This window comes from Chlamydotis macqueenii, chromosome 16 (genome assembly GCF_036417535.1).
Source record: "Chlamydotis macqueenii isolate bChlMac1 chromosome 16, bChlMac1.mat, whole genome shotgun sequence".
NCBI lineage: Eukaryota > Metazoa > Chordata > Aves > Otidiformes > Otididae > Chlamydotis > Chlamydotis macqueenii.
Window position 1 is genome coordinate 13,815,702 of NC_141571.1, and position 18,571 is coordinate 13,834,272.

The 18,571-nt window shown below is 52.8% G+C and overlaps 1 protein-coding gene across 1 annotated transcript; it reads left to right on the top strand.

The window, feature by feature from the left end:
- Window positions 1-286: 286 nt before the first annotated feature.
- Window positions 287-17,822, top strand: SLC17A9 (solute carrier family 17 member 9). Its single transcript, XM_086760827.1, has 13 exons — window positions 287-402; window positions 8,224-8,421; window positions 9,968-10,107; window positions 10,771-10,870; window positions 11,597-11,727; window positions 12,393-12,489; window positions 13,469-13,565; window positions 15,623-15,710; window positions 16,018-16,052; window positions 16,579-16,694; window positions 17,172-17,227; window positions 17,450-17,479; window positions 17,578-17,822. The coding sequence occupies exons 1-13, from the start codon at window positions 287-289 to the stop codon at window positions 17,739-17,741; spliced, it is 1,368 nt and encodes a 455-aa protein (XP_086616953.1). The 3' UTR covers window positions 17,742-17,822.
- Window positions 17,823-18,571: the final 749 nt, after the last annotated feature.

An 18,571-nucleotide genomic window follows, 5' to 3' on the forward strand; every position in this document is an offset into this window, starting at 1 on the left:
GAGAAAGAAACCCGCATGTTTGTGGGTGATGGATGGAGAAAACGACCCCTTCCCCGCCCAGATCCCCGCCGGTACCGCGGGTTCGAAGCCGCCCCGACCCCGGGGACAGGGAGCGGGACCTCGGCGGCCCCGGGGAGCGGGGCAGGCGGCGGGACTTCCCGAAACGGGGGGGGGTGGAGGGGCGGGAGGCGGCGGGGAGGTGCTGACACGTGGCCGGGGCTCGGCGGGGGGAGGGAGCCGGCGGCCGCCGCGATGTGAGGCGGCGGAGGCGGAAGGCGCTGCCCGCATGGCCGCGGGTGCCGGCGCGGGGAATGTGCCGCTCTGCAGCGCCGAGCACGGCCCCCGCGCCGCGCAGCACGGCGGCATGCGGAGGGATGGCTGCGGGGACCCGCACTGGTCCAGGTAAGGCTGGACCCGCTCCCGGGAAAGCCGCTCCCCTCGGGGACCACATCCTCCTCGCATCCCCCGACCGGTCCCCTCCCGGCCCCGCACTCCCCCCGCAGCTCCTGGAAAAGCTGCAGTTTCGGGCTGGGGATGGGGTCGGCCAGCCCGGACCGTTCCCCGGAGAGGTTTCGGGAGATGCTCGGTGCTCCCCGCCGGGACAGCGGCCGGGGTGCTGCCGGTCCCAGCCCCTCCTGGCCCCCGTGCTGCCCCCCGGGGGACGTGGGGGGACACGAGAGGACACGGTCCCACCGCCCCGGGCAACCCCTGCTGCCTCACTGCGCCGGGCTCCTACAGAGACGGTAGAGGAAAGGGCGGGGGGGACAGGGAATTACTGTGAAACACAAGGAAAAAAAAATCTATTGAGCTTATTTCTGGCCTGTAGTCAGTTATTTAAACATGCGGTTGAAAGCATGACGAGGTTCTTATCAAAGTGTTCCAGCAGGGATGTTTGTACTGGTGATTGTAATTAATTAAGATAAAGTCTGGAATAGTGGCTGGGCAGCAGCTAGACAGCGTCAGCTGTTCGTCAGCTTAAAATACTTAAAGCTACTCTGGAGCCCAAACTGAGCGCTTTTAACAGTAGGGGCAGGAGGCCCTGTGCTTGGAGCTGGGATACCTGGGGCAGCGCTGATCCTCTGCCGCCCTGGGGAAGTCAGCCAGCACCTCCACCTCGGGATCCGCCGCTTCTCCGGGTCAAGGCAGGGTGAGATGCTGATTTCAGTGCCACGGGGCAGCTGGAAGTGATGGTCAGAGGCTTTTCCAAACTGGGAGCCCCCACGCTTTTGAAATGTAGTTGGGTTTAACGGTGCCACGAAGAGGAACCAACGCCCGGCCGCTGCCACGATGGCCTGTTCCCATGGGCTCTTTGCTCCCCTTTGCTTTCGGGCTGGTGCGAGCCTGTGGCGAGCTCGCCCCGGCAGGAGAGCAGAGGGGCAGCCACGGGGACAGATGACATTGGTGCTGATGCGCAGGGACACGGGGGCAAGGGGAGGAATTGCCCCGTACAGCAGCAATCAGCTGCTGGATAAGCTGAGGTTTATCATCAATCGCTTCCTGCAGCAGCAGTGGGCCGACAGCCGGCTTCAAACTGCTGTCCCGAGGGAGGCTTTTCCTGCAGTCAGCGCCCTGCAAGTCTAACTAAACCCGCACTCATCTCGAGAGTAAGGGGGCAGATCTCAAAGGCAGACTTTTGGCACTAGGGTTGCTTAAAATTTGGAGATTCTCTCCCCCAAAAGCAGTTAGGAAAATTCCTTCTCTTTGTCTCCCCCTTTCTAACTTTTTCCTAAGTCTTTGTGAAACAGGAGAGGTGGGGGAGGAAGAACCCCACACCAAATTTTCATTAAGCAAAGTTTCCATTTAGATATTTTTCCCTCTAGAAAAAAAATTAAATACGTTTGGGTGGAACAAACCTGCCAGTTTCCCAAACCTCTTTGAAAAATGCAAACCATCGATAACACTTTCCAAAACAAGAGAGATGATTGATTTATCAAGACAGATGTATTTTGAAGCGATTCTGACCATCGTAAGTGCTGCTAGTAACTGAAAGAATCCAGGTCGTATGAAGGAGTAGCAGGATAACCGTGTCCTTACCTGTATTGCTGTAATTCACAGAAGCTGAGATCCCCTCCCTGTTGTTTGTCGTGGATGCGCACGCGTGGTCCCAGCCCTTGTTTGGGGAGGCTTTATGGAGCCTTTATGGCCTGAAGGAAACAGGGCGGCGGAGGGTGGGAACGGGAAGGGGAGAGCGATCCGTGAGCAGGTTGGATGGTTTAAAGTCAATTTGGTGGACAGTTTTCAAACAGCATATGCAAAGAAATAGCTCTCACCATTTCTAAGTAATGAGTTATTGCCATGGAGGCAAGGTTTTATGAAGTGGGTGAAGTGGCATGGGTTCTCCTCTCGTGCTCAAACAGAAGATGTGCCAGGCATCCTTCCAAGATCTGCCTGCACCGTCAGTGCAAGGAGAGATAAACAATTATCTCGGCAGGTTTGTTTTTCCATCTTTGTTTATGCTGCTGCTTCTTTTGTGCTCCCTTTTTTTCAGCTGGCTTTTCCTTCCGCTTTCCCTGTTCTTGCCCTACGTTTTATCCTGCCTCTCCGGCTGCCTTTCCCAAACTTTTCTGCAGGTTTCCAACGGCTCCGTTATCACACATCTCCTCTTGATCTTCCAAGAACAACACTCAGGGATTTCTATTTGAGGCTGGAAAAAGCCCTCATGTTTATGTAGCCCATCTGAACATTTGGATAGCACTTTTTAATGGCGATCCTAACGTGCCAAAGCGGGATCCCTTGGGCAGTAGATGTGTTAGCTCCCCTGGTTTAATCAGGGCGAAGACCAAAGCGCTGAGAAGAGCAATCTATCACTAAAGGTTGCACACAAAGCCACGGGCAGGTCCAGCAGTAGACTTGGGGCTCACATTTTGGATGGTGCCTCCAGGTGAGAAATACAACATGGAAAAATCCGTGTGCCCTGGGAAGGAACGGCTCCTGAAAGCGCTCTGCGTCTCCCAGCCTCTGGCTACACCTGAAGACAGCAGTTTCTTTAAGCTCCAGAGATAAAAGGAGTTGTACCACCAGCCGCAAGCTGGTCTCCAGTCGCCTGACCTCACTCTTTGCCCAGAGCCAACGGTCACGTTGCTTTTCTGAGCTCTGTGCCCTGATCTTTTATCAACACAATATTGCAGCTTTAATTGCCTTTTTTTTTTTTCTTTTTAGGTGTTCATTTTTTTCTGTTGTATAAGTTTCTCACCCTGGTTTTAATTGTGACCTCACTGAGAACTTTTTTCACACGGAAAGTGTAAGCAAGACACGCGTTTCATTCCTGGCTGGTCCGACTATGCCCTTAGATCAGCGTGCAAAGCACACGTGTGCTTCATTATTATGTTTTCCCACTGCCTCCACCTGGACTTAACAACTATTTCCAGCTCATATGAGCTGCCGAAATCTAATTTCATCTTTGCTTTTGCCGAAAGCAAGAAATGAAGAGGGAATAAACCCAGAGCCATGCTTGCTGAACACCACTTTGTTGCCATCTGCGGCTCCGCGGAAGGAGCTTGTGCATGGGAGGCTGACAGGAAACCAGCAGCTTTCCCAAGAAAAAAAAGCCCTGTGTCCTCTGTGCTGCTCTCGCTGGCTGTTAGCTGGTGGGTTGAAAAAAAAAAATCCCTCCTCTAAACCCCAAAGCTACTTTTGACAGCGACAAATCATCAGCTTGGAGCCGGTTTGCAGCACGACAAAATCAACTTGAGAAGGGGGGAAAAAAAAGACCCTCTCTCTTGACAAGCGCTTTTCAAGGGAAGGAGAAATTGTTGAGAAAAACAAAGAGAGAGAAGTGAGAGGGCTGTCAAACCAGGTTAAAAATAACTACCTGGGTATTATCTCCTCGCACAGAAGTGTCTGCACGACCGCTGTGTTTACGCCACGTCAGTCAGGCCGCGGTTGTGTTGGAGATCACTGTGAATTAAAGCCACAGGCAGGTAAGCTGGAAAAGAGGTTTCTGAAGGGGGATACTCCCACGGGGCTGGGAATGGGTGACGAGGAGGGAGACGTCCCCAGGCTGCGGTGTGGCAGGCGCGGGGGGACCGCAGGCACCGGCTGCCCACGCTGGGGACGTTCCCCTGGGAGGTGGCCCTGTGCTGGGGCTGCGAGGTGCCCTTGGTTTGGAGCTGGTGGCCCTCCAGCTTGGCAGGGAGCGCGGTACCACCGCAGGAGCTCATCCCCATCCTGCTCGTTCTGGCAGTGACAGGCAAGTGTCTGCTGCTGGCAGCTGGGATGAGCAAGTGGGCCGGGGGCACTGGAGGTGGCTGCAGCTGATGTACCCTCCGTGCATCTCCCGCAGAGCTACTTTTGGTCTCTTTTTACAGGAGAGAACTGAGGTAGAGATGCCCTGGGGGTGGGTGGTACGCCCCACCGGTGTTCCCTGTGCCCTCCTTGGCCACGGCGCAGCTCCGATGCTGATCGGGAGCTGCAACTCCCGGTTCTTCTCCCACTTCCAGTTGCGGAAAACACCCACAAACCTCAGAGACCAAACCTCTGGGCAAGAGCTGTCGCTGGGACGGGCTGCTTGTAGTCTTGCTGTCTAACACAGCTCTCTTACCACCTGAAAATACCAGGCTCCAAACTCATGCCTGGAAGAGGGTACGGACCTGTAATCGAATTGATAGCGCGAACTCCTGCGAGTCCCTTTTAACAGTGACCCGCAGTGTCTGCAAACACAGACCTGCAGACGCGGGGAAAAGAGGCAGGCAAGTCAAGAGAAATAAAGTTGAATAAATATTTGCTCTGTGGCATCTACCGGAGAAATTCCTCCGGCAGGAAAACACACTGCAAATAAAGACACCCTATGCTGCAGGCGCTCCTTCCACCGCGGGACAGCTCGGCTTGGTTTTGGCATCCTTAAAAATCAATCTTAACCCCCGTGCCCTGGGCTGGGGACCCGTTTGGTTGGTGGCAGCTGGGTCCCGGGGGAATCTTTAGACGCTTCGAAGCAGAGCTGTGACCACCCAGTGCCCAGGGCTGCGTTTGGGGGAGGAGAACCAGGGGACGTCAGGCAGGGCTGCTCAAATATAGGGCTGCTGCCGTACAAAAAGCCACCCGGAAAGAGTCATTAGGGCTCGAGCTAATTACAGTCCGTCTGGGCGGTGGTGGGAGGTTTATGAAATAGGAAGCGTTGTCTCGCTGCGTGGCTGCTTCGCCGGGTGAAGAGGGTCTGGTGACGTGCAGAAGGGGATGCACCTGCAGCGCCTGTTTCTCGTAAGCAGAAAGGACTGGCAGGCACAGGCTGGGCGGGGGGGCCGCCGCCACGCAGCACCCGATTAGGTTAATGAGGTGGCTCCGGACAAGCTCTGGTGATTGACCTGCCGATGGTATGGGGCTGGCCGCCCGCTCTCATGGAGATCTCTGCCCCGTACGGCCAGGGGTCGGCCAGGACCAGCACAGGGTTTTGGGGAGATGCTTGATCGTGAGATGGGCACTGTGACACCGGTGACAGCATCGGCTGTGACTTCCTTAGGTTGGGTGTGCTTTCCTCTGGCTCAGTCTGGTTGTCTCCAGCACAGACTCTCTCCACCTCTCTCATCAGAGAAGCCATTAGATTTACATTAGTGCTGGTAAAGCTCCGCTTCTCGGATGGCTGGCGTTACCTACAACATCTCTGTTTGATTTGTTATTATTCCTTTTCGAAGGAGAGTTCTAATTTTTCCCCTTGTGCTAGTCGAGGTTTCTCCTGTGACCTTTGCTGTTGTTGTTTTGCACCGAGCAGAACATTGACTCATCGGCAGTCTCTGTGATAACTATAATTAGGAGAAAATGCATTTACAAAGCTCTTTCCTCTGATGCAAGCACGTCATTGTCCTCGCAGAGAAATAATTCTTGCCATGCTTTCTGGTGGGTGTGGGCAGCTAGCGATTACATTATTCGAGTGGATTTTCCTAGCTGGATATGCTGCCTGCAGTGCGAGCGGTAGTCTGAAGCCGTCTTTATACTCCCCGCTTGTTTTGAGCATAAGTCTCTGCTGATGCATTTAAACATATAGGAAAAGGATATAAATGTATAGAATGGAGTAGTAACCAGAGAGCATTGAAACTGTGTCAAATGTTATGATGAAAAGCGGAGTAAAGACGAGTTGGACTGCACAGGGCTTTTTCTCTCCATCCTACATCTCGCACAGCCGTATGGGGTTCAGGGCCAAGGAAGAGCCGTTGATGTAATATCCCAGTTTAAAATGCTGCTGCGCTCATCGTTGTGACTGCTGGGAGAAGAGGCAGGCTCAGCCCCGCTCCGGACAGCGAGAGAGCTCGTAAAGGTCTCCCTTTGCTTCGGGGGGGGAAAGGCACAATTTAGAAAACTGTTTTGGTGGCTAGATAATGGGAAATAACCACGCACATCGCAGGCTGCTCCATTTTACTTGGTCATCTCAATTGTTGCAGGTTCAGAGCTCACGTTAATCAGCGCCGTGCCGCTGTAGGTAACAGGAGGGGTTACGGCCTCGGGCTGGTGCGGAAGCACTGGTTAGGCTGGTGAGGCTCGGTCACTTATACCTGCAAGCATCTGATCCCGGATCGCCTTGAGACAACCCTCCAAGGGCTCTCCATATTGTTTTCCATCGCCCGTTACCCGCCCCCTTGCCCTCTGGCCGGGGATCTACACCCGGACACGCCTGCCTGTGTCGTCCCGCGGACGCTCGGTGTTTGGGAGCCTCTGGTTTGGCTGTGCTCTGCCGTAGCGAGGTGAAGGCGGTGGGGCTGGCTGGGGCAGGCAATTTAAAAACAATTCACCTTGGATTTTCCAGCAAATTAAGATATGATTGCTGCATATCTTCCGCTCAGCGTAAGACCAGGAAGGACCCAGAGAGCGTTTATCAGCCAGGTAAAACAGCTGAGGAAGGTCAACCCTCGGTTACCTATTCCTCCAGCAAAGATACCTGAGGTTTTCTAGTTCCTGTGTTATTTCATTTGTTTGTACGTGTGCACAGCAACGACACTTGAGTTCCTCCTGCCAGAAATTGGCCCTGAGCTGCTTATCTGCCCCGCCAAGAATCAGCCATAAATTCCCCTCCAGCGGGTACAACTGCCCATCCCATTTTACTGTCCATTGTTCCTTTGCCTCCCTCTGCAATGGGCCGTTTGACGCAATTATAAATGGTTCTGCGTGGTGTGGGATTAACCAAGATTTATCGTAGTCGCCCGTACAGAGGAATAAACGCTGGTTTCAATATAAGAAGTGACCCAGGTTGTTTCCCGTGGAAGGTGGGTCTGTTTGGTAGGGTGGAAAGCACGGAGGTTAGTGCCCCGGTACAGTGAATTCGCCAGGCGTCTCTGGAGCACAGAGTCTGTTTGCTCAGTGCTTTGTGCTCCGGCCTGTGGGCATGAAAATAACCAAATACAAAGTGTTCTCACTGAGATTTTAACTCCGTAATTCACGAGCAAAGGGGGACCTGGGCCGACGTTAGCGGGGCTGTGGGAAGGCAGGGCAGTTCGCCTCCATCCAAGGCCCCAGGTTTGCAGCGAAGTGTGGGTCCTGGCTGCAGAAGCACATCGCTGACTTGGAGCAGGAGGAAATTGCCTTCCCGCTTATTTCCAGCCTGGATCTTCTGCGGGAGCACTTTTCTTGGGGCTGAGTATTCATGTACCCAACCTGACTGGTTCTGTTAACATACTATTAATAACATCATCTTGAACTTCTAATCAGGCCAGCCTGGATTCTCCTGCTCCTCCCTCTGGGTTGTTCAGCCCCATCACGCCTTGTCTCTCACCAAAGCATTCCTCCATCTCCTGTTTCGGAGGGGTGGCACACAGCCGCCTCCCTGGGGGAACGGGTAGGAATGCCAAATCACAAATGTTTGCCACCAAGATGGGGTGTCTCATGCAAATGCTTCCAGCCTCATGGGCTGACCTTTCCTTTGTTATCCTTATCTTTTAAAGAACAGTTTCTAAAGCTTTTGTTTGGGGAAAAAAAGCAAATAAACCAGGTTTGTCCCCTGCCTTTCCCTCGATTTGCAGTCAACGGTGGCCAAGCAGCCTGCTCCACCTTGCAGCCTATGGACAGACACTCTTGTTTTGCTGCTGGGGTCAAATAATGTTTGGGGTGCAAGTCAGCATCATTCACAAATGTGACCAGATGTGATATGCTCTGTGTCAGGAACACTGTCCCACACGGGGATTGCGCTGACCTTTAGTTTATGAAGACAGACTCGTTACGGCTGGGAAGTGAACCAGTGTGAGCCGTGAGCAGGTGGATCTCCCAGGCAGACCATTCCACCTTCCTCTCCATCCCTTGCAGGCCCGAGGCCCGTGTCTGGACGGTGATGTTGCTGCTGGGGACGTGCCTGCTGTACTGCGCCCGCGTCGCCGTGCCCATCTGCGCCGTGGCCCTGAGCACCCGCTTCGACTGGGACAAGAAGCAGTCCGGCATAGTGCTCAGCAGCTTCTTCTGGGGCTACTGCTTGACGCAGATTATCGGAGGACATATCAGTGACCAGTACTGGAAATTACTCTCATCTTTTCTTCCGCTCGGGCTTTTTCATGACACTTACCTTGGTTTTGGCCTCTCAGTTCAAGTCTCCGCAGTGGCTGTGAGATTTTTCACCCAACGATGGGGCGGGAGGGTGAAGCGTGTCCATGGGGAGAAGCTTTATGGGGCACTGCAGGTGGGTCTGAAAGCAGCTGAGGTCTCTCCATCAGCCTCACTCAGGGTCTGTAGCTCTGATTCAAAAAGGGCACGTGTAGTTTCGACTGTCCAATTAGATCCCCGGGCCTTAAAATTGGCGCTGCGCTTGTAGGGCAGCGGGCACTGAAGGACTTCGCACGGGCAAAATCCCCGGCAAACACAGGGAGTGTCTGCACCACCATTCCTGCCTCCGCAGCTTCCACTGAGCATCTGCCAGGAGAGACCTACAGCCGTGTCCATGGACACTTGGACCCACAAACTCTGGTTTTTCACCCGGAAACGGTGAAGAGCACTTTTATACCAGCAACATTTTTCTGATGGAGGTTGTTTTTAGCACTGGTTCAGTAATTGGAATAAAAAAAGCAAAGCTGATGAAAGAAATAGTGGGTGTAAAGCAGACTGTAATGTAGAAAAGTGATAAACGCTGATGCCCTTTGCATAGTTCATAGGGGCTGCTCACCAGGAGCGTTGATTGTCCATTAACAAACGGCTTAATCCCAGTGGTGCCGGACAGCCGGTTGGAAGGGTTTATAGCTGCGATCACTAACCACGAGAAGAAAATATTTCCTTTTTGCAAGGAACACAGCTTTTTTTTTTTTCTATTTGATCTGCGTAATCTGTCTTAGTTTTCAGTTCAGCACCTCCAGTTTTTCCACCCTATATTCTCACGCAATCTTTTCACAAACAAGCCCCCATCACAGTTTCCGTCATGTCTGGGAAAACCAAGAGTCTCCATTTTGTCATATCAATTAAAACCCAACTTCCCCAGTTAGCTGTAAGGAAAGATCTAAGTAACTCCCTGCTCCGATTCCTTTCCCCAGCCACCCTGTTCTCAGTGAGGAGGGCTTTCCTATGAGATCTTTTGTGAGGAGCACGTGCCTGGAAGGAGTACGTTATCCATGCAGTGCACTGTGCTATTTAATTACGTTCCTTAACAGTTTGCAAGTAAATGCCTGCACAACCCCAAATTTTAACAAGCAGAGCTGATGCAAAAGAGCAGATGGAAGAGAAAACCCCATCACTGGTTAAGAAAAGCAGAACGGTGACGGCAGCTTGGGCTTCCCCTCCGTCAGAGACTTGAGAGCCTCAGCGCAGTGGTGTCTCTGGGGTCGGTGTGTGCTGGGATCGGACGGGCAGTGCCAGTGGCCAGCGTCCTGGTGAGGGCAATGCAGGTGGCCAGGGAGGAGGTCAGAGCTGCTCCCCAGAGGTCAGAGGCATTTGTAAGAGAAGAACAGGTTCGACTGAAAGATTGATCTTAAAAACAGGCTAAACTGGGAAGAGCACTTGAGTCTTGACTGGGGGGGTTTGCCCTTTTGCCCTCTCCTCGTTTTTGATAATTTTTTTTTCTGTCTTCCAGAATAGGAGGTGAGAAAGTCCTCCTCCTCTCAGCATCAGCCTGGGGGTTCCTGACGGTCCTCACCCCGCTGCTCACCCACGTCACTTCTGCCCCTCTCATTTTCATGACCTCCTCCAGGTTCCTCATGGGCTTGCTGCAAGGTGAGACCTTGTCCCGAGCGCGTGTCCACGTGTCCATCTGCCCAGAGGCGTCCTCGCACAGGGGTTCATGTGCGGTAAATTCAGATGCACGTCCTGTGGTTTGCGCTGCGTGAGCCCTTGCAGTTCGAGCAAACCTCTGCCTCAAAACTGCTCCCACATCCAGAACTTCCACGGGGAAAAAAAAACGTGACATTTCTAGAGAAAATCGCTGACAAATCATTCCCCTGTAGAAATCCCTGCCAGACAAGGGCTGCTGGCTTCTGAAGTTGTCACTGTTCCTGTTTGGTTTTCTGCATTTTAAAACTCCTTCAAAGCATTTGGGGAAAACTGGTCCTTGCCAAAACTTTTGGATAATTTGGGATGATTTTCCTTCCCTCTTGCCGAGCTGCAGCACTGGGGAACCGTTGGGAGAAGTCCATTGACGCTGATGGATTTACTGTAGCAGCAGTGATGGTGAAACAGGGGATTGCGGAGAAGGCACAAACAAACCTTTCCTGGTGATGGATTCATTTGTTTTATTTTGTAACCTGGTTTGAATTCACCAAAGGTTTTGTTGCTTTGTCTCGGTGTTTAGCTCCTGTGGGATCTTTTAAATTTGCTTTTGATTTGCTCCCGAGGGCACAGGAGCCTGACTGCTCCCTGCCTTGCTCCCCTTGCTCGCAGGGGTGTATTTCCCGTCCCTGGCCAGCCTGCTGTCCCAGAAGGTCCGGGAGGGCGAGCGAGCCTTCACCTACAGCACGGTGGGGACCGGCTCGCAGTTTGGGTAAGTTCAAAAGGCTTCGAGCCACGAGTGACAGTCTCTGGACATCGTACGTGATGAAATGCCGTTAAATAGTTGGAGGCAAAACTCGCAGCCCAAAGTACCTGTGGAGTCCTGGGTCCTGGAGGAGACCGGCTGCTGCTGAGGAAGCCTCAGGCAGTTGCTGTCGTGCGTGTCAAGGATTTAAGGTTTTTTTTTTTTCCTTTCTTTTCAAGCTAGACTTTGAAGAGTGTTTGCAATGCCTAATTACTCTGGGAAACAGCCTGATTCAGTAGGAAGAGCAAGGGTCAGCTGGAGACTGATCACCTGTCCTCTCTGATAGATGGGGATGATACAACTTCCCCATCTCTGCTAATCTCCATGAGAATTTCCTTTCTAAATGGAAGGGTTGCTTAAAAGCCAAATAGGAGTATTACTGCATTTAATCACCTAGTTTTCCAGTGTACTCATTCCTTTTGATGATTTATACATACTCTGAAATACTTTCTACACACCGGCAACCTCCTTTTCTTTCCCCGATGAGGATGTTTCAGTGCGGGGCGGGCAAGCGTGAGGTCCCTCAGCAGTTCCTCCTGCCTGGCTGAGGATCCCGCGATGCCACGCAGGGAACACGCAGTGACTGATGGCTATTTTACGTGCATTTAGTGAGACGCAGCATCCACCCCAAGAAGCATCTCCCATTGACGCTCCCAGCCAGACCTGTAAATCCGAGCCTGGCTTCTCTTGCAGGACGCTGGTGATTGGCGGCGCGGGATCTCTCCTCCTGGACTGGTACGGCTGGGAGAGCGTTTTCTACTTCTCCGGTTTGCTCACTTTGCTCTGGGTTTACTGCACCTGCAAGTACCTCCTGAGTGAGAAAGGTGAGTCCAGCCGCCGGCGTCCCTCGGGCTGCCAGCACGCCTGGTTTTGAGCTCTTGCGTTGCTGATTTCCCATTTCAAGTCCCACGCTGGATTATATTGCTGTCGAGAGCCTGATCAGCCTCCTCAGTACCCTTAAGCACCAGTGAAAACACCAAACAGAGCATGATCTTCAAAGTGGATTAAGATAAAGCAGGGCAAGAGACTTATTCCAAACTAAGAGCATCTACACATAGAGCTTTTAAAAACCAGTTAATCCAGAATATCTCTTCCCAAATAACGGTCTGGGAGTAATTCCACGCATGGGCAAACGGTTACACCTGGCTACAGCACTATTAGTGCAAGCGTGGATGTAGGTGCTCAGCCCATCAGGAGCCTGGTGTGTGCTTGGTGCTGCCCAAAATCCAAAGCTGGTCCCTGCCCAAGGGGTTTTGTTTAATTATAGCAAGAGACAGAGCAAATGGGTGAAGGTGGCGGGATGGGGAAGTGTGTGGGCGCAGTGGAAAAATTTTGGTCAGCATAACAAGGTGTTCTTTAATGCTGGTATAGCCAAAAAACAAGTAGGAAGGAGATTAAAGGTAGTTGTGTAGTGGTGTCCCAGGGCTCCCTCCAGCTGCACAGAAAATTACTGATCAGAGCTTTCCTTTGTATGTTTTCTTCCCTGCAGAACTCATCATCCCTATAGATTATTTCATGAGAGGCCTCTCGATATCCAAGCAGACCAAAGTTCCCTGGAAGCAGCTGTTTCGGAAGGCACCGATATGGTAGGCAGCTGCGGTGGCCTCGCGCGTCGGCGGGGCTGGGGAGCATCCCTCCCTCCAAGCGCTTTTTCTCCTCTCTTAGCTGATTTCTTCTCCCTATGTGTATTTTGTCCACTTATTTGTATAGCTGGAAAATAAGACCAGGTTTTCTAATCCCTTCTGTTAAAGTAAAGAACTAAAAAGGGAAGCTGGACAAAAGGCAGCTTGTGTTCTGTCCAGAGGGATGTCAGGCTTGAGTGTTCTCCTTCGCAGGCTGTTGTGTGCTTGTCGGGAGTGATGTTCTTAAAATCATAGAATCTTTACGGTTGGAAAAGACCTGCAAGGTCATCAAGTCCAACGACCTTCTTCACCGGTCTTGTTATTTACAATGTCACATTACAAGTGCTGCCTGTAATGGGCTCCTGAGAAGGGCTGCGCAGGGGCACTGGGTGGCACAGGCTGTGTTCTCATTGCTGGCAAAACATCTTTTTAACAGCTGGGTTTCCTTTGGGATTCTGCATCTGGTACTGAGGCTCAGCCAAGTGCCGTTTAAAGAGGAGGAGGAGGGTGATGGGGCTGCAGGGCAGCAAGCCCGTTCCTGCCTTGAATAAGCGTGGAGCATCTGCTGATTCCAGATCCCCAAAACCCCCCAAACACCACCACCTCTTGCAGCAGGACAGCTCTGGCAGCACTCAAAGGGACCGGTGGGAAATGCACTCGCACAATTACCGCTGCAATTAATTAACCTCGCCCGAACCCAGGGGCTGACGTCAGGCGCCCGCCCGGGCGCTGTGCGGGGAGGGCAGCGGAGGAACGAGAGGTGCTGCGAGTGGCAGGGCAAAAGGAGTAGTTATCTGGGAAAAAAATCTCAGGAAGCAATTGCAGCACCATGAGGGATTTATTTATAGAGCAGGAGCTGAAATATTGGGCTGCTCGAGTGCCCGTTTCCCACCCAGTGTGACCTGTCGCTCCTGATTATTTCCTCCCCGCTGTGTATTTTCAGGGCTGTCATCATCGCTCAGCTTTCTACGGCCAGCACGTTTTTCACTCTCCTTTCCTGGCTGCCAACTTTCTTTAAGGAAACTTTCCCTGAGTCGAAGGTAAGTTGGCTCTGAGACACAGGCATTGCCGGGCTCTGCGCAGACGAGGTCATGCTGGGTACCTGCCGAAACGGGGTGGTTAGGGAGGAAGGTGATGGTGAGAGCAGGCTGGGAGGCAGGAGGAGGTGGGAGGCTTCCGTGGGGATTTTGGAGCCATTATTCCCCTGCACGTACATTTGGAGATGCAAGCATCCTCCCTGCGGGTAGGCAGAGGCTGGTGTGTAGTTGCTTGTTTAGGGATGCTGACGTGAGGCAGAGCTGGGGCACCTGCCAGGCAGGGAAGAGAGGGTTGTATTTGCTTTTTAGACTGCTTTTCTTCTGAGGGAAGGACGGTTTTCAAATGGCACAGAGCTCATGACATTATCCTGTTGCAAATTACCGTCAACCCATTCACCCTTGGCTTTTCGCATGGTTTTGAACCATACTGACATTGTATAGCACAGAGCTGCCTGAGAAAATGCTAATTACCATTAACAACGGGCACTTCAGAACTGCTATACGAGCTTCCTTCTCCTCAGCACAAATGATGCTCCAGTTTTTCAGAAACCACAGCTTTACTCGGCTGAGCTGAGAGCTGGCATTTTCATCTTCCTGTTCTCAGAAACTCAGACAATCTTTTCCGTGCAGTTTTTACAATTTGCAGAGCTGCTTACAAACGCCTTTCCATATTACATGTGTAAGGCGCTTTATGCCATGCTTGATATTTATATTAAAATCAGGTATTAAACCAGCGAACATATTGTTGTGACAAGCTCTGTGCACCTCCTGTAATGTGCTTGTGCGGCAGTAATTTACCATCTGTTAGGCATTATACCGCGGTGCCTTTACGTAAGATGCTCTGTATAGCATCCCTGCATCTGATAATCGCTTCATGCATTTTAATAAAACGGGGCTTGAGGATGCTTGATCCTAAAGGATGGACGATAATCCTTAACGTGGGAAGCCCGTGTCACCTGCTGGACAAAGTCCCTTTCTGCAGGTGAGCTGCCTTCACCGCCACCCCAGCAGCTGCCTGCGGTCCCCCCGGGTGGAAGTGATGGAGGATTTTGGCTCACGCTGAGGTTGAAGGGCCGTAGGGAGGAGACAAGGGTGGCTTTGGTGTGTTGGGATGGACTTGGTGAGCAGCCCCAGCTGGTGCTAACAGCCACCAGAGATATTTCCCCACAAACCCTATGGGGCAACGTTTTCAAAAGTGACGAAGAACCAAAGTTTCACAGGCACTGAGAGGTGCAGATGGACCCTGGCATGATTTCCAGGAAACAGGATTATTCAAACCCAAGATTATCCAGCTCTCCCGAGCATCCTGAGGCCAGGCGAGGAAGGGAGTGATGGGCTCTGAGCGAAGGGGGAGATGCGGGGGACGACGGATGGATGGGCAGGCTCAACCAGCTGAGGTGAAGCCCAGCCCAGCCCGCACTGGTTCAGCTCCTCGTAGGATCTAAGTACCAGAACGCCTCTGAGCAGCTGTAATCCAGATGACCAGTAATCGTCTGTGATTACAACTGTAGCAAGCTCGCTTAATTGAAAATAGACCAAAGTATGTTGCTCCCCGTGATGTTACCTAATCCTGGCATTAGGAAATCCAGCTGTGTTCCCTCCGCTTCACAGTGACGCTGCTAATGATGTGGATGCCGAGGTCGGAAATTTTGCCGACGGCTTTACCGATGACCCACCGGGCAGTGTAAAATCTGCAGCTTGCTTCTGCGGCTCTGTGGCTCTCTGCCACATCACCTTGCTGAACAGTCACCTTTGCCACTTTTAACCCCTCTGTCCCGGGGCAGACAGAGCTTTCTGCTCCTCCCTTGGAGGCAGGGTCACTGGGGCAGAAGGAAAGACAACGAACCTAGAAGTGCTGCAGCCCGGTAATGCACCTGCCACCTTACAGGCTTCAGGGTGGAGCTGAGAGCTTGCCGTGCGAAGAGGGCAGAGATCCTGCAAGGAGTCCTGATCACTCCGTATTTTGTCCTTTCTCCAGATATCACAGACTATCAAATGAAATATTTGAAAACGAACTCAGCTCTGGCAGCAAACCTCTCTTGATTTTTGCTCCCTTTCAGGGCTGGGTGTTTAACGTAGTCCCCTGGCTGGTCGCAATTCCAGCGAGCTTGTTCAGTGGATTTCTGTCTGATCATTTAATCAACCAGGGTAAGAGCTCTTCTGGCTTCTCCTTACCTCTTATGTTACGTGATGTGGAAAGAGGTCCTGGGTGGGAGGAGGTGGGCTTGTCGGTAGGGAAAAGACCCAGCAAACAGACAACGTGACGTTCTGATATGAAAGCAGGAGAAATACTCCTGGGCCCAAACCCCACCCGTGTGTTTTGGTCTCAGCCACAATATGCACCTGGAGATGAAATTTGCCCGTCTGAGGTTCAGTCACCCTGTGGTCTCCTGGCTGGAGAACAAGGAGACCTGGTGCATGGTGCTTTAACTGCAACTCTCCCTTTCTCTTCCAGGGTACAAAACCATCACCATTCGTAAGTTCATGCAGGTGAGAGAGCTGAAGCCGCAGGAGGGACCCTTGGGCTACTGCTGGGTGCTGCTGGCAGAGCTGGGTGGGTGGAAAGAGGAAAGTTTGTAGCTTTGCAGACAGATTGGTGGTCAGTGCATGTGGGAAAGGAAATCAGAGGAAAACCCTGGCTGAGGAGCATGGACCAACGGTAGTGTTGAGCACAGAGATTTGCGAGTGCTCCAAAGAGGTTTTTTCTCACTGGGAAAGGCCAGCCCTGTGCTGTTACTCCAAATGACCCCTTAGATACTGGGAAATAGCAATAGAAGGATGAGCAGAAATAGAAATGCCAGGTGAGGGCGCGGCGTATCCTCTGTGCTCTGCAGCATCGCGTCCCTCTGCACAGACCTCGGACACAAAGGCAGGACACCAGGGAAATAAAGGCTTGGGAAGCACCCAGTGCATCCGAGCTCTTGCCATTGTAAAAGGGAACAGTTTGTCTGTGAAAGGAGCTGCTTTCTTCCTGACAGAAAATGTGCTGTCGTATTGAATTTTCCCTTTCTTCCAGGTCATTGGCTCCGGCGTCTCAAGCATTTTTGCTCTGTGCCTGGGCCAGACATCCAGTTTTTGCAAAGCGATAGTGTTCGCCTCCGCTTCCGTTGGCCTTCAGACCTTTAACCACAGGTAAGGAGCGTGGTAACGGCCGCAGCCGTGGCCCTCAGCTCGGCATTTTGGGGTCTCGGAGGCAGCTGCCTCCATCACCACTGTCAGAGCAAGAACTGGCACTTGGCTGAGCATCGTGTGCGGGTCCCTGCGAGGCTGGCGGAGTTTCGTGCCCGCTGGGTTGGGAATGACCCCGCCAGCCGCTAGCGTGGGGAAAGGCTCAGTGTGCTGGAGGGCACCGTGGACCAGGCAGGTGCTGGGGAGGTGAAGCAGGAGGGAAATTGCATCTTGGCCCCACTGAGCGCTTTGAGTTGAAGCGTTTTCCTCCCAGTAATCTTGTGTGCTGCTCCGCTCTCAGCCTCTTTCCTTTCTCCCCACAATGCCATTTATTCTCTAGGATCCCTTTCTTTTGCCTCACAAACTAACCTCGGTGTAAATGATGAAAAAGCAGTCCTGCTCCATTAAAACAGCCATTTTCCCCTCTCTGTTTTGTTTTAGTGGCATTTCGGTAAACGTACAGGATCTGGCCCCCTCGTGCGCTGGGCTACTGTTCGGTAAGGATTCCTGCACGGTTTCGGTTGTGCTGGAGGGGCGGTGTGTGCCCTTTGCCAAAGGCCTGCCCGCACCACGGGCCGGGGCCGGGGCTGAGCGTCGGCCGTCCCTGCCGTCGGCGAGGCGTTTTGCTCAGCACGCAGACCCGGGGTCGGGTGGGAGCCCGGATGAAGCCCCTCATGTTTGTGGGGTTTGAATACGCGATTTCTTTCTTTTCTTCACAGGTGTTGGGAATACAGGTGGAGCCCTCCTAGGTAAGGTCCCTCCCGCAGCTCATCCTTTCCCGGGGAGTCCTCTGGGCAGGATCTGACCCCGGAGCCTTTCCGTTTCTTTCTCTTCCCTCCTGTCCCAGGTGTCATTTGCGTGTACTTGGCTGGCTACCTGATCGAAACAACTGGCTCCTGGATTTCCGTCTTCAATTTGGTGGCTGCTGTTAACAGCGTCGGTCTCTGCACGTTCCTCGTGTTTGGAGAGGCCCAGAGGGTGGACACAGACTCCGCATACATGGACCTCTAGAGATGCGTCCAGCAAGCAGCTGACGGAGAGGAGAGTCTCATGTCTGTGTGTCCTTGTCGCACAAGTGCCAAAGAACTTTTATTTTTTTTTTTTTGCAGGTGTTTAACAGGAAAAAAAATATATTGAGACCAAGTAGATAATGGGTCTGGATGAAACCCATGGAAGAAAAGACATCTAGAGTTCATTTTTGCTCAGGGCATGGCTGGTGGCCTTTAGAGCCATCCAGCTCAACGTCTCCAGTGAAGATGTGGCCCGTGTGACTGGTTTGCCCCAGTCTGTGTCTGGTGGACAAACATCCACGTGGCCAAAGCAGCTCACCCGGCTTGTCTCCGAAGGGAGCTGCGGTTTGCATGCTCTGCCCTGGAGCGGTCGCTCACTGAGGGGAGCTGCTTCACTGTGCCGGGAGCGGGTCCCTCCGTGCTCTGCTGTCCCGTGACCGCAGGGAGGGTGGCCGGCTCTCAGGCTGCCACACAACACGTGTGGTCTGAACGACATGAAAGGAATCATCCGAACGAACGTACCTCTGACCTCACCCCCCCCTTGCGTGCCTTCATTTTGCAGCCTGCTTGACAGGTACAAGCCAGGTGTAGAAGAGAAAGGGTTGTGAGATGAGTTCCAGGCTTTCCTTCAGGGGAATTCTCCCGGCTGGATATCTGCTGTGCACCCAGGGACGTGAGGCTGCACCAATGCTGCCTTCACCGCGCTCGAGCTGAGCTGGGAGGTTGCAGAGCAGACCGCCCAAACCAACCGAGCCCATCATCGCTCGAGGGCAGAGCTCAAGGGCTCCCTGCTCTCCTGGGCCGCTCCGCTCCAGCCCTGAGCCAAGGCAA